Here is a 15,162-nt window from a genome sequence, read left to right on the forward strand (position 1 = left end):
TAGAAGAGATAACCAGGAGATGGGAGGAGGAGAGGATGGCGTGTTATTTATTGGGTGCAGAGTTTCCATTTGGTATGATAAAAGAGTTCTAGAAATGGATAGTGGGTGACTGTTGCTCAACATTGTGAATGTACTTGATGCCACTGAAACCTACACTTGAAAATGGTTAAAATAGTAAATTTTATGTATATTTTACCACAGTTTTTCAAAGCCTTTTTAAAAGTTCTTTTCTTTTCCATCTTAATCTCCTGCAGCCTTGTTAGATGATCTAGATAAAGAACTAAACAACTACATTATGCGGTGTAGAGAATGGTATGGCTGGCATTTTCCTGAATTAGGAAAAATTATTTCAGATAATTTGACATACTGCAAGTGTTTACAGAAAGTTGGTGAGTAACTTTATCTTTTAAGGCATTGAAAATAATTATTTGCATCCAAAAATATGAGTTTATAGTAATGCTTTTTCCTTGAGCTTCCCAGAGTTCCTTATGACTTTTATGTGTTTGGGAGTGTAGTGATCTTAGTGTCTGTTAGAATTCAGATACAGTTATCTGTGATTTTGATGGCCTGTACAACAGAGCATCATTCTCTAATTTGGTTTTTCCTTTTCTTTCTTTCTTTCTTTCTTTCTTTCTTTCTTTCTTTCTTTCTTTCTTTCTTTCTTTAAGTTCATTTATTTATTTTGAGAGAGAGAACACAAGCGAGCACAACCTGGGGAGGGGCAGAGAGATGGGGAATGAGAGAGAATTCCAAGCAGGCTCCACGCTTACAGCACAGAGCCCAGTGCAGGGCTCAAACCCACAAACTGTAAAATCATGACCTGACACAAACTGTAAGATCATGACCTGAGCCAAAATCAAGAGTCAGGTACTCAACCGACTGAACCACCCAGATGCCCCTCTAATTTGGTTTTTCTGAAAATGGCATCTTCAGATGAATATATCTCATAGTGAATTTGCCATTAATACGAACAACTGTAGACTTCGAATATCGTGCATTATATTAATAATAAAACTAGTATGCTGTCTATGCTGTTACTGTTGTATTCTATATTAATAGTATAGTAATATTAGTAGAGGGGCTTGGGCATTGTTGATAAATAGGACTTACCAGGTTCATGTTATGTTACCATATTACCACCGCAAGAATTCATGGCGCTGGCTTTAATGAAACCTTGGCTACAAATTGTCACAATATTATCAGTTCTATTTCATGGGGTATTTTGTTTTTATCTAAGTCATATTTTTTTTGAATAGAAATGTGGGGAGAGATTTTAAGCTCTAAAATTAAGCCTTTACATAAGAAAAATATCCAGGTCAGACTTGTTTGCTTTTTGTTTTGTTTAGGTACCCTTTTCATTGGCTTATTTCTACCTTTGTTTTGTTTTGTTTTGTTTTGTTACTATTTGGGTTTTATATAATTTGTTGAAGAGTGATTCTTCCTCATCCTCTGCAAACATTCCATAGGCGACAGGAAGAATTATGCCTCAGCTAAACTTTCTGAATTACTGCCAGAGGAAGTTGAAGCAGAAGTGAAAGCAGCTGCAGAGATATCAATGGGAACAGAGGTTTCAGAAGAAGATATTTGCAATATTCTACATCTCTGCACTCAGGTAAACTATACATGGAGAAACTAGTTGTGTTGGAACCAGCTATGTAATAATTTTCTGATGGCAATGATGATGTTTAAATTTACTAATCACCTGACAAATATGAGGGTGTTCAGTCACTACCTCATCTGATGCCATCTTGATTTATATACTTAGTGGGGGAAATAATACTGAAGTAAAGTTAATAGAACACCATCTAATTTATTTGTATTGTTGGCATTGTCTGGATAATGAATTATAAATCCATTAAGAAGACAGAGAATTACAGTTTGAATTATTTAATTCCAGCCTCTGTTTGTAGCCTGGAGCCCCTTTTTGCCCATTTGGAGATAGTTAAACAAGAATCACAAAGAAGGGGCACTTGGCTGGCTTAGTTGATAGAGCACGTGACTTTTAATCTCAGGGTTTAAAGTCTAGCCCCATGTTGGGTACAGAGATTATTTAAAAACAAAATCTTAAAAAAAAAAAAAGTACCAAAGAGGATGACACAATGTCTAGCCCTTGGAGTTTTTGTTTGTTTTTGTTTTTTTTAATGTATGTTTTTGAGAGAGAGCATGAACAGGGAAGAGGCAGAAAGAGAGGGGGACAGAGGATCTGAAGCAGGCTTTGCTCTGTCAACGCAGAGCCCGATGCAGGGCTTGAACTCCCAAACCATGAGGTCATGACCTGAGGCAAAGCTGAGCACTTAACCAAATTAATAGTTGACTAACATTTTTAGGCAGCGTATTAGGTTGTTTACATTTATTATCTCATAAAATATGTATTAAAATGAGAAACTGAAGTAAGGAGTGGCTCATTTTCCCAGGATTGCACAGCTGTTCTGTGATAATTTAGGAAGGACTGTAATGTTTCAGACGGTGGTTTTTATATAATTTTTACTCAGATCATTTATGACACATCCACTTTGTTCTTTATACTAGGTAATTGAAATCTCAGAGTATAGAACCCAGCTCTATGAATATCTACAAAATCGAATGATGGCCATTGCACCGAATGTTACAGTCATGGTTGGGGAATTAGTGGGAGCACGGCTCATTGCTCATGCAGGTGATGATTTTAATGTGACTGGTAAATAGGAATATTTAGAGTTGAGTTATTTTCTACTAGGATTATTTTTTACTCTTCAAATTACATTTATTAGAAATTTTTGGTAAAAAATAGAAGTAGAAAATATACTGGGGAGAACCAAGGACCAAGTAAGTGTTCAATGATGATTCTAATTTGTATGCCTGATTTCCTTTTGGATAATGAAGGCATCTTTAGTCACTACCTCTTCTGAGACACTTATGGTCCATTTTCAGAAATTTGTTACCATTAATTAGAATATTCAGATGAAGTGTAGGAGGATGAAATCAGTTAATATTTCCTGATACTAAAAACTCATCAGATTAAAGTAGGAATAGTTATCACAAGGGTTGATATATATGCTTGATTGAGAATTTGGTTCACTATTAAATATTGCTATTTTAAAATACGCTATTTTGATATATTTGACGTGCAAAATATTTTTAATAATTTATCATAAAACTTCAAACATGTATATAGTAATTTTACAAAGAAGGTATGCTACAAAATACTATAAAATTGAATAGTTGCAAATAGAGTGAATTACTAGCTCGTTATATTATTGGAGTATAATCCATCACAGAAGATCTTAACATATCATCTGTCACCATGTCTAAACTAGAATAGCTCCTGTAACTGAATCATTAAATAGACAAATATGCCATTCAGATACCTTCAGCTGCAAGGTTGGGATCATCTGGCAGGTTTTGTTGTCTACATATGAAATTTCATAGGCTTAGCTAACCTTTTGTTGTAAGAGATAGAGGGATTAACAGAAGTATGTTTTTAATTTTAAATATGTATTGTGTGGTTGAGCATTAATGTTGGGGGTGTGTTCTTACGAAATCTGTGTAATAAATTTAACAAACCAGCACCTTTTAGTACCCGATTATACTTATATAAGTGTATCTCCATCTCCATATCTTAAACAACAGAGGTAAATAAAGTGTGAGAAGATTATCACATAGTTCTACTACTGAGATGTCCTGAGAGTTTCCATTTATTTGTATATTTTTTTCATCTCTAAAAGTAGAATATTTGATGTCCAAAATCATCCCCTGTGGTATGGTGATGGAATGTGGAATAGTAATACCGTCTCTCAGGCAAATAAGTATAATTGAACTGATAGTCTTAACCTTCAGTTACCGTAAGCATTCATTACAAACTTCTGCCCATGGTGCTACATGGATGAATCACAAATGCTTAAGCTTTTTAGGGAATCCCAGACTATATAGAATCTGAATTATTTTTATTTACTGTAGTGGCTGTAAATACTTAGACTATATGTCTTGTGTTAAATACATGGAACTTTCAAATACTTGGAATTGCATTCCTTGTAACTACCTCTTTTCTTTTGAAGGTTCTCTTTTGAATTTGGCCAAACACGCAGCTTCTACAGTTCAGATTCTTGGAGCAGAAAAGGCACTCTTCAGAGCCCTTAAGTCTAGACGAGATACTCCAAAGTATGGACTCATTTATCATGCTTCACTTGTAGGCCAAACAAGTCCCAAACACAAAGGAAAGGTGAGTTACAGTTCTCCTGAGGTGGGTCGTTTTTCTTTTTTTTCCTCTAAATAACCCATATCCTACTCTGTAATATGCAATAAATCTTTCTACTACTTCTTTTCATTAAATAGAGAATGGTGAATTCTTGAGCTTTTTAAAAAGCACTTCTATACACTGAAAGTGTACTCAGGGCTCCTGGCTGACTTAGTCAGTAGAGCATGGACCTCTTGATTGTGGGGCCATGAGTTCCAAACCCCTTGTTGGGTGTAGAGTTTACTTTAAAAAAACAACAACAACAAAAAAAAACTACCTATGAGAAGTAGGTATCTCTGTTTTACAGATGAGAAAGCTGAATCTTAAACCAACTAAGTACTTTCAAGGTTTTTGGTAGGATACGTAATTTAATAGAAACTGAAATTTTATAAAATTCAGAGCAGATAGAAGAAGGAGGTTGGTTAAAGTGTTAATTAGCCAAAAAAGGCGGCTACACGTTTTCTGGATGACCTCTTAATATAGAACTAAGGTCACTGAGTAGAAATTAAAAGAAGACATTAGAAGAGCAGTTTGGGCTCATTTTATTTTTTTATCTTATTTTTTATATATGTAATTTACTGTCAAATTGGTTTCCATACAACACCCAGTGCTCATCCCAACAAGTGCCCTCCTCAATGCCCATCACCCACTTTCCCCTCTCCCCCACACCCCATCAACCCTCAGTTTGTTCTCAGTATTTAAGAGTCTCTTATGGTTTGTCTCCTTCCCTCTCTAACTTTTTTTTCCCCCTATCCCCACCCTTCCCTGGTCTTCTGTTGAGTTTCTCAGGATCCACATATGAGTGAAAACATACAGTATCTATCTTTCTCTGCCTGACTTATTTCACTTAGCATAACACTCTCCAGTTCCATCCACATTGCTACAAATGGCCAGATTTCATTCTTTCTCATTGCCAAGTAGTATTCCAATGTATATATAAACCACATCTTCTTTATCCATTCATCAGTTGATGTAGATGGACATTTAGGCTCTTTCCATAATTTGGCTGTTGTTGAAAGTGCTGCTATAAACATTGGGGTACAAGTGCCCCTGTGCATCAGCACTCCTGTATCCCTTGGGTAAATTCCTAGCAGTGCTATTGCTGGGTCATAGGGTAGATCTATTTTTTAATTTTTTGAGGAACCTCCACACTGTTTTCCAGAGCAGCTGCATCAGTTTGCATTCCCACCAACAGTGCAAGAGGGTTCCCGTTTCTCCACATCCTCTCCAGCTTGAGCTCATTTTAGATATGAACTACAAGATACTTTTTTCCACCAAAACGAATGTAGTTGTGTATGTAACCAGTTACCCATTATATGGTGGCAGAGATTCAGATATAAGATAGGTTTCTTGAGTTGTATGATTTTTATAATACTTTTGTAATTCCTGATTTGGAAAAATCCTAGAGTGAATGATTGAGTTCATGACTTGCTCTAGTTTTCTCATAGATAACTTATTGAGGATTTTTATATCTCAACTTGGAATATAGTTTGAATGCCTCTAACTTCAAGTTCTCTTTTAGATTTCTCGAATGCTGGCAGCCAAAACTGTTTTGGCTATCCGGTATGATGCTTTTGGTGAAGATTCCAGTTCTGCAATGGGAATTGAGAACAGAGCCAAATTAGAGGCCAGGTTGAGGACCTTGGAAGATAGAGGGGTAAGAACCACATCCTGCCTATTATTGCAGAAGTGTTAGCTATCAAAAATTAATAAACTTCAAGTGTATGTACTTAATTATTTCACCTAAGCAGCTTTATTTATGAAACATTTCAGCATATCTAACAACATTTTTTGTTTCTGCTGTTAACAATTTCCCTTATATTTACCAAAAATTGATATCTTTTCTTAGATAAGGAAAATAAGTGGAACAGGAAAAGCATTAGCAAAAACAGAAAAATACGAACATAAAAGGTGAGTACGTTTGGGGGAGGATGGATGAACAGTTTCTGCTTATTTAAATTATAATTTTTGACAGCACTTTTTTATTATAAACGTAAACACCTCAATGTCTCTAATTGTTTCTTTGCTCCTTACAGTTTCCATATTTACTTTTTTTTTTTTTAACTTTATATTATTCTTAAGGGAGAGAGAGAGAGTGTGGGAAGGGGGAGAGGGAGAGAGAATCCCAAGCAGGTTCCATGCTGCCCAGTGCAGGGCTCAATCCCACGAACCTGTGCAATGATGACCTGAGCCGAAATCAGGAGTCGAATGCTTAACTCACTGAGCCACCCAGTCACCCCCCAATTTTTAATCATATACATATTTTTACATTGTTGTACTAAGTACACATATAGCATACTTGTTTTGGCTTTCTATACCCAACGTGGGCTCAAACTCAAGACTGTGAGATCCAGATTTGCATACTCCTTTGACTGATCAGCCAGGCACCCCTTGGCTTTTTTTCTTCTTAATATTTAACTTGTTCATTTTCAGATGTAAAGACAGAAAAGTCTAAAACTAACTAAGAGGCATAGTAAAGTATTCAGACCACCATGAAATTAACAAAAGATACGTGTAGGGAGAGGTATTTTGCTTGTTATTTGAGGTAATGTTCAACACTGATAAGGTTGTGATGATGGAAGTAGAGAGTGGTACAACATTTCTGGGAAGCAGTTTGACAGTATGTATCAGGAGCCTTTAAAATGTTTCTCGTCATTAACCCATAAATTCCATTAGGACTCTTGTAACCCTTCTAAGAATTTTAATAGTAAAATTTTAAACTCTAAATGGGCAAGGAGAACAAAATACCATAACATCTTACCATATATATTCATATGTCTGTAAGTGTACACATTTAGAAAAATTGTTTTCCTTTATTCTGTTCAAGGTCTAATTTGATGTGTTTAGTTGATAAGTGTGGATCTTTGTTCTTTAAATTCTAAATGTTTTTAATCTATAAAAATTAAACAGCCACAAGTCTACAATTTAAAAAATGAAACATTCATTAGCTTGTTTTGAACAATTTTTTAATATTCCCATACCATGGGACTTTAAACACATGATCTTAGGACTTTAAACACATGGTCTTAAAGCACCAATTATGAGGTTTAGTTCTTAGGCACTTAGTACTTCAGTTTTTTCTTTCTGCTACATTAGAGCGAAAGCAAATGTTGCCTTATTTAGGGAATGTTTATCCATATGTATCCCTGCTTGTTCTACCTTTTGGGATTTTGTGATGAAGTCTTTTGTATTAACTTGATTAGGTTTTTTGTGGGTTTTCTGTTTTGTTGTTGTTGTTTTCATTGAATTGCCCTATGTTCTAAAACTTGAATTGCTTCAATTTTTCCTTTCTAGAAGTCATTTGGTATAAAGAGATTTTTTTTCCATCTTTCCCCATACTGATTGAATGTTTTTCTGTACCATAGTCACTACATTGATTACTAAACCAAAATTCATTTTAGTTCCCCACTTCTCTTGAAGTCTGATTGATCTGCTTGGAAAATAGTAAAAACTCTTTACCTTTTGGGAACTATTAGTTTTCATAAACTGCCCCACAGCCACTAAAGTAAAACAGCATTGTATGCTTATGTAAGTATTATCTACTAGTATTTCCTTTAAATCTGTTTAGAATTATTTCATACAAGTATTTGTAGAAATTTTCTATAATTTGGCTCTTTCAGTGAAGTGAAGACATATGATCCTTCTGGTGACTCCACACTCCCAACCTGTTCTAAGAAACGCAAGATAGAACAGGTAGATAAAGAGGATGAAATTATTGAAAAGAAGGCAAAAAAAGCCAAGGTTAAAATTAAAGGTCAGTTTAAATTTTTTGAATGTTCTTTATATATTTTTTAATGTTTATTTATTTCTGAGAGAGAGCGCACATGCGAGTGGGGAAGGGGCAGAGTGACAGGGAGACACAGAATCTGAAGCAGGCTCTAGGCTCTTGAGCTGTCAGCACAGCTCAACACGGAGCTCAAACCCATGAACCATGAGATCATGACCTGAGCCGAAATTGGATGCTTAACCGACTGAGCCACCCGGGCACCCCTATATTATTTTTTAAGAAAGACAGACTTCAGAAATCTTGGGAAAGTACATGCCACTGAACTTTATTGTAAAAGCACCCATATTGAAAGCTAATGGTGTTTTAATAAGCTGCCATGTTCTCTGGGAATAGTTCAGGTACTGTTAGATATATCAGACTTCATAGAGGAATGTGAGAAGCATTTCTTTCAATATGTGGAATCCTGTATTGTGCTAAGTGTACCAAACTTTAGTTAACTACCACGTGAGCTATTTTGAGAATAGCTTAAAACATAAAAAAATGCTTATGGTTTCTACGTTATTGAAGTATTTTTGTTATATAGTTAAGGGTAGAATTCACAGCAGTGGTTTTCTTCATTGTTTCTATTACATAGAACGGACTATAGTAATAACATTGGGTAGCCTGCCGTTACAGTAATATTTAATAGGTGCTCTCCAGTGAACTAGGCTGTCTCGCAAAGTTGATAAGCCAGTAATTCTGTTTACTAGCAGTTCTTGTGTTGAATGCCTACAGACTAGTCCAACAAGAGTATCATGCATTAAAATAATGACTGATTTAATTTTTGGTTTCTAAATACCTTAGTGGTCAAAAGTATACTATCAGCAAATGGGAATTCCTACCCTGGCTGAAGAGAACATAAACAAGTTATTCAGCTTCTACACTTCTGTTTACTTATTGAACAGTAAGGTGATCCCTAGGTCCCTTAATTAGCATTTGAAACACCAGACTCCAGGATTGTATCTTCACTTGTATATCCATCCAGTAAGCTTTTTAAACTTGAACTTTCGTGGATCCTTGTTACTCTCAGTCTGTTGCTCTCCAATTTATTTTTCTTATAAATAGCAATTCTGGTTGCTTTGGCCTTTAACTTTCACTCTTCGAAAACCTACTCTGGCAACAAATCCTTTTTTTTTTTTTTTTTTTTTTTTTTTAGAACTTATATTTTTGAGTAATCTCTACACCCAGTATAGCGCTCATACTTAAAACCCCGAGATCAAGAGTTGCATGCTCCGTCGACAGCCACACACCCCTATTTTGGCAACAAATCCTTTCAATTCAGTTCTACTTTGAAAATATATCCAGGGGCACCTGGGTGGCTCAGTCGGTTAGCTGTCTGACTTCAGCTCAGGTCATGATCTCACGGTTTGTGAGTTCGAGCCCTGCGTCGGGCTCTGTGCTGACAGCTCAGAGCCTGGAGCCTGCTTCGGATTCTGTGTATGCCTCTCTCTCTGCCCCTCCCCCACTCATGCTCTGTCTCAGAAATAAATAAACATTAAAATATATATATATATATATATATATATATATATATATCCAGAGTCTAACCACTTGTCATATCCACCACTGCTGTTCTTAATGTAGCAGCCACCGTGACACCCATTAGCTCTGATTCAGTCCTACTCCTTGCTCACTCTGCTGCAGCCACACTGGCCTCCTTATTCCTTAAACCTGCCAACTCCCCTTCTCTCCCAAAATAACCTTAGCATTTGCTATTCTCTATACCTGGAAAAATTTTCCTCAGGATAATATTTTTCCATCATTCACTCACTCCCTTGCTTCTTCCAGGTGTTTGTCTGACTGCCCTGTCTAAACTATCCATACGCATTGTCTTCTTCAATGTTCCCCTTGCTGCTTTATTTTTACCTTTAGCACTGATTACTGTGTAAAATATTGTATAGTTGTATCATTTTGCGTTTTTTCTCTACTCCTAAAATAAAAGATATATAAGGACAAGGAGTTTGTCTGTTTTATGCCTTGTTGTATCTCAAATTGTAGAATACAACCTGGTATTTAGTAGGTGCTAAATGAATTTTTGGTGAATGACTTTTTTTTTTTCCCTTAAAGGTGAATGAGTTTCTAATGATAGCTACCTATTATTGAGTCCTCATTCTAATGCCCCAAGTATTATATGTTATCTCATTAAGTCCTAGTTATCATTCAGTGAGGTAGACATCACTAAATTTTACAGATGACTAATACGAGTTTACAGAAGTCAAATGACTTACTCTCCAGGTCCCACCAGGTTGAATAAACCCAAGTGTCCTAACTCTGGAGCATAAACTCTTAATCATTTCTAATATAATTGACAGTTTGCAAAAATAGTTTCAATGTGTTTTATTCCTAATTTCTATACGTAGCTACCTGATCTCATGAGAAATTTCTTTGAGCTTTATATCATTTAAGTTAGAGTTAATGGACTAGGCAGGAGTTCCAAGGACCTTTCCACTTACAGAATTTTATAATAAACATTGGCTAGTTAACCAGAATGATGGGGGGGGAAAGTGAGATTCCAAAAGTTTGGGGTGGGGGAAGTGAGGTCTGACACAATGTTAATTGTTGTGTCTTTATACTTACCCATTCAGTTGAAGAAACCACAACAGTAGCAGCCGAAGAAGAGGAAGAAGAGGAAGGAGTACTAGTGGTGGAAGAACAGGAGACATCTGTGAAGAAGAAGAAGAAAAAGGACAAAAAGAAACACATTAAGGAGGAACCACTTTCCGAGGAAGAACCGTGCACTAGCACAGCAATTCCTGTATGTTTGTTTTTAATTGCCAATACTTTGTTGGTATGGACAGGGTCTCTGTATTTTATTCTATTCTCTTTATCAGAAATGAGCAAGCAGTTACGGTTTTCAATGATGGAATAGTAAAAATAAAAATGATATTTTTACAAAGAGCCATTTCCTAAACATAGAATCTTATTGCAAAATAGGTTTGCCTTGAGAAAGAAAGAATATGATTTGCTACAGATCACTTTTGGTTTTTATATTTTTGGGGTTTTTTGTTTTTATATTTTTGCTAAAGATCACTCTCATAGAGGTGGTTTTTATATTTTTAGGTTTTAATCTTTAACCCAAATTTATTTTTAAGGAAAATAGATCTCCTTTGTTCTTATAGGAAAAGTTATTGTTACCCATACATTTATAGCTCTTTCAAAAGACTTCTTGTTGGTTATTTTCAGAGTCCAGAGAAAAAGAAGAAAAAGAAAAAAAAGAGAGATAATGAGGACTAATTGAAGGGAACCATCTTTGAATCACCTGGATACATCACACTTCAGTCAGGAATATATCAGAGATGCTCTCCAATTGAGAGAACGTTGGATGAAACAAAGTGATTGATCATCTATAGCTTTCCAAACCTATTTGTGTCTTGACACCAATTCTGATAATTTGATTATGTTATCATTTCTTAGAGTCTTTGTTATACAAATAAAAATATTTTCTTTGTATTTTGAGGCAGTTCTGTGATCTCTGTATTTTAGGTAGACAGCCTTGGCCCTTTATTCTATCTAGCATTTGATGGGTTATTGCTTTGATAATTAAAGCTGAGAAGTGAGAGTTGTGACTTGTTAATTTGAAACTTAGCCTTTTGGGAGATCATGTAGATGGACCAATTTGAGAGCCTCACACTAATGTTTCTTTTTTCCTTTTCGGACTCTTTTTCTCCTTTTCTCCTATTTTTCCGCCTCTGTATTTATTTAAATAAAGCTGTGTTTTGTGTTCAAAATTTTTAAATTAAGTGAGCACAACTTTTCTGTATCTCTTCAGAAAGAAAAAATTGTGTTCCTAAACTTTATTTACTTCAGAGTTCTGAATGGAGCAACAAAGTAATTATCATAGATGCAATTTTTTTCTAAACTGACAATTTTAAAAGGATAACACAAAGTAATTTTATAGTAAAGAATGGGGGAATAACAAGAAAACAAGACCAAAAATAAAATGTCCATGGGTATAAACCAAGATACAGAACACCAAAGAACAGTCTTTTTTATTAGAGAAACAGTTTATTTTTAGTTTTTTAATTTTATTTAAATCCAAGTTAGTGTAACATATAGTGTGAGAATGGTTTCAGGAGTAGAAGTTAGTGGTTCATCACTTAAATATATCACCTAGTGCTTATCCCAACAAATGCCCTCTGGGCAGTCTTTGTTTCTAAAATGGCAGTATTTAGTAAGTGAACAACAGCCTGATTGACAGCTCTATAATCATGGCAGCCACAAGTTTCATAAGACTGTTAGGTTTTGCATCCCTGTGTTTGCCACAGGCATGATGCTAAAGCCTGGTTCAATAAGCATCCAACAGGTGGAGGAGCCGAAATGATTATAACTTGGCGTTCCACCTCTGCTTTTCATGTAACTGGGAGCAAATCCACAGCCCCTCAACTTTAGTTTCTCACTTGGAAATTAGAGATGATGGTCAGCTTTACCTCTCCACCAACATTGGTTTGTAGAAAATTAGAGAAATTTTCAGAGATGTAAGTACAATTAGATATTTAGAGTATATGCTACATGAAGTACAGGTAGCCATCCCTAGATACAATTGTATAATAAAGCTGATTATTTTGCTTCTAAGAGAATGTTATCATTTTGCATGGTTCATTAGTACCCCAGACACATTCTTGATATGGAACATAACAGATTTTTAACAGCTTTTGATGAAAGTTGCCCTGCAAAGGGCTTTATGGTCAAAAGCTTTTTATGTGAAACAAGATAGACCTTGAGAATGCTAATAAACTTAAAAACCTCGTTGAATCACAGAGCCATCAGCTTTGTTAAGCACTAAAGTCTTAACTGCTTGAAACACTAACCTGAAGGTAGATTCTGGTTCTTTGTGCTAAAATGATGTGCTTGTTCTATTGAAGAGCCTTGGGATCTTAGCCTGAAATCTAAATGTGAAATGGGAAGCACAGGTGAATTTTATATACCTAATTTTGATAGAAAACTTGAATTTCTGTGAGTGTGCCACATAAAATGTTTTAAAACTTAATGATTCTCGAGCACCTGGCTGTCTTCAATTGATAGAGCATGGGGCTTTTGAGGTGTCATAAGGTCAAGCCCACATTGAGCATATACTTAAAAAATCAAAATTTCCTGATTCTCAAAAAAAAAAAAAAGATCTAGTCCACATTTTTCCCTTCAAAAATGTAAATATAGGGCACCTGGGTGACTCCGTTAAGCATCCAACTTTGACTCAGGTCATGATGCAGTTTGTGATTTCAAGCACCACATTGGGCTCTCTGCTGTCAGTGTAGGGCCCACTTCAAATCCTCTGTCTCCCTCTCTCTCTGTCCCTCCCCTGCTCATGCACTCTCAAAAATAAAAAAAGGAAATTTATATTTTTTGGCTGAAAGTATTTCTATATCTACTATTTTCTGGGTCTTCAGTGTGCTTATCAAGATTTTGGATAAGCTGTATTCAATCCAGACTCCAAGCTCAGATCACTTTTCTGCAGTTCTTTATTCATTTGTTGCTTTTCTAAGGCCATTTTTTAAAACTTGGCTCAGGCCCATCCTCTATCCCAGCTGTACCACTTAGAATAATGGGCATTAGGGCCAAGTACCTAAAACTTCGAACGTGCATAAAAATCACTTGGGGATCTTGATAAACTAGATCTGAGTCAGTAGATCTGAATTGGAGCCTAAGATTCTTAATTTTTAGTTAGCTCTTAGGTGATTCTTGTTGGAGGCCACACTTAGGATATATAGTAAGGTACTCAGGCAAATTACTTAAACTCTCAGATTTGTCTGAAACTGGGTTGCTCTAAGAATAAGGTGAGAATTTTTAAAGGAGTTTTTAAAGCCATTAATTTCCTTTTGCATCCCTTGAATATCTTCATTCCCCAGTTGTAGACCTTCCCTGTGTGTTCTTACCTGTCCGGGTTTCTGCAATATAGTAGGGCCTTAGTGTTTGTGTAGTGATGAGGATATGACCTGTGGATGAATTAACTAAGTTTTTCATAACTGTTACATTCAGAAGAAAGCAAAATTAAGAATGCTGAGGTCCCTGGCTAACTCAATCAGTAGAGTTATGTGACTCTTGATCTCAAGGTTGTGAGTTTGAGTCTCACGCTGGGTGTAGAATTTACCTTAGAAAAAAATTAACAATGCCACTTTTGATGTTTTTTTTTTTCCTCCCTCCTCATGAGCTTTTTTCTTTTTTTAAAAAAAAAATGTTTATTTTGAGAAAGAGTATGCGAGCAAGGGAGAGGGAGAGAAAGGGAGAGAGAATCCCAAACAGACTCTGCCGTCACCGCAGAGCCCAGTGCAGGGCTCGAACCCACGAACTGTGAGATCATGACCTGAACGGAAATCGAGTTGGATGCTTAACCGACTGAGTCATCCAGGCATCTCTATCATTTCTTTATATATTTTGGATAGTAACCCTTAATCAGATACATCATTTGCAAATATCTTCTATTCAGTAGGTTGCCTTTTAGTTGTTTGTTGTGCAGAAACCTTATTTTGATGTAATCCCAATAGCTAATTTTTGCATTCGTTTCTCTTAAGTTGCTTTGGCCATTGTCAAAGAAGTTACTGCCTGTGTTCTCTTCTAGAATTTTTATGGTTTCAGATCTCCCATTTAGGTCATTTAATCCATTTTGAATTTATTTTTGTGTATGGTGTAAGAAAGTGGTCTAGTTTTCCCAACACCATTTGTTGAAGAGACTTTCTCATTGGATATTCTTTCTTGCTTTGTCAAAGATTAATTGGCCCTATAGTTGTGGGTTTTTTCTGGGTTTTCTGTTCTGTTCCATTGATCTGTATGTCTGCTTTTGTGCTAGTACCACACTGTTTCAATTACTACAGCTTTGTAATATAACTTAAAACCCAGAATTGTGATGCCTGCAGCCTTGCTTTTCTTTTTCAAGATTGGTTTGGCTATTCAGGGTCTTTTGTGGTTAATACAAATTTTAGAATTGTTCTAGTTCTGTGAAAAATGCTGTTGGTATTTTGATAGGAATTTCATTAAATTTTGATAGGAACTGCATTAAATGAGTAGATTGCTTTGGGTAGTACAGATATTTTAACAATATTTGTTCTTCCATTCCATGAGCATGGAATGTGGAATGTCTTTGCATTTCTTTTTGTCATCTTCAGTTTCTTTCATCAGTGTTTTATAGTTTTCAAAGTACAGGTCTTTCACCTCTTTGATTAGATTTATTCCTGGGTATCTTACTGTTTTT

General features: G+C 35.6%; 1 protein-coding gene and 2 non-coding genes across 4 annotated transcripts in view; all 3 read left to right on the forward strand.

Moving 5' to 3' along the window:
* The window catches only part of NOP58 (NOP58 ribonucleoprotein), a 34,205-nt gene extending 22,776 nt beyond the window's left edge, over positions 1 to 11,429 (forward strand). For both annotated transcript variants that reach the window (XM_030325811.1, XM_030325812.1), the window contains 9 exons: positions 255 to 389; positions 1,467 to 1,612; positions 2,530 to 2,656; positions 4,035 to 4,198; positions 5,736 to 5,870; positions 6,063 to 6,124; positions 7,834 to 7,967; positions 10,565 to 10,734; positions 11,163 to 11,429. In XM_030325811.1, coding sequence (XP_030181671.1) covers positions 255 to 389; positions 1,467 to 1,612; positions 2,530 to 2,656; positions 4,035 to 4,198; positions 5,736 to 5,870; positions 6,063 to 6,124; positions 7,834 to 7,967; positions 10,565 to 10,734; positions 11,163 to 11,213 — 1,124 coding nt within the window. In that variant the 3' untranslated portion in view covers positions 11,214 to 11,429. The remainder of the gene's footprint in view (positions 1 to 254; positions 390 to 1,466; positions 1,613 to 2,529; positions 2,657 to 4,034; positions 4,199 to 5,735; positions 5,871 to 6,062; positions 6,125 to 7,833; positions 7,968 to 10,564; positions 10,735 to 11,162) is intronic.
* Positions 1,668 to 1,749, forward strand: LOC115522670. Its single transcript, XR_003971556.1, has one exon. It is a non-coding gene; the product is annotated as a small nucleolar RNA SNORD11B (small nucleolar RNA).
* LOC115522668 lies at positions 2,810 to 2,893 on the forward strand. Its single transcript, XR_003971554.1, has one exon. It is a non-coding gene; the product is annotated as a small nucleolar RNA SNORD11 (small nucleolar RNA).
* Positions 11,430 to 15,162: the final 3,733 nt, after the last annotated feature.

This window comes from Lynx canadensis, chromosome C1 (genome assembly GCF_007474595.2).
Source record: "Lynx canadensis isolate LIC74 chromosome C1, mLynCan4.pri.v2, whole genome shotgun sequence".
In the NCBI taxonomy this organism is placed as follows: domain Eukaryota; kingdom Metazoa; phylum Chordata; class Mammalia; order Carnivora; family Felidae; genus Lynx; species Lynx canadensis.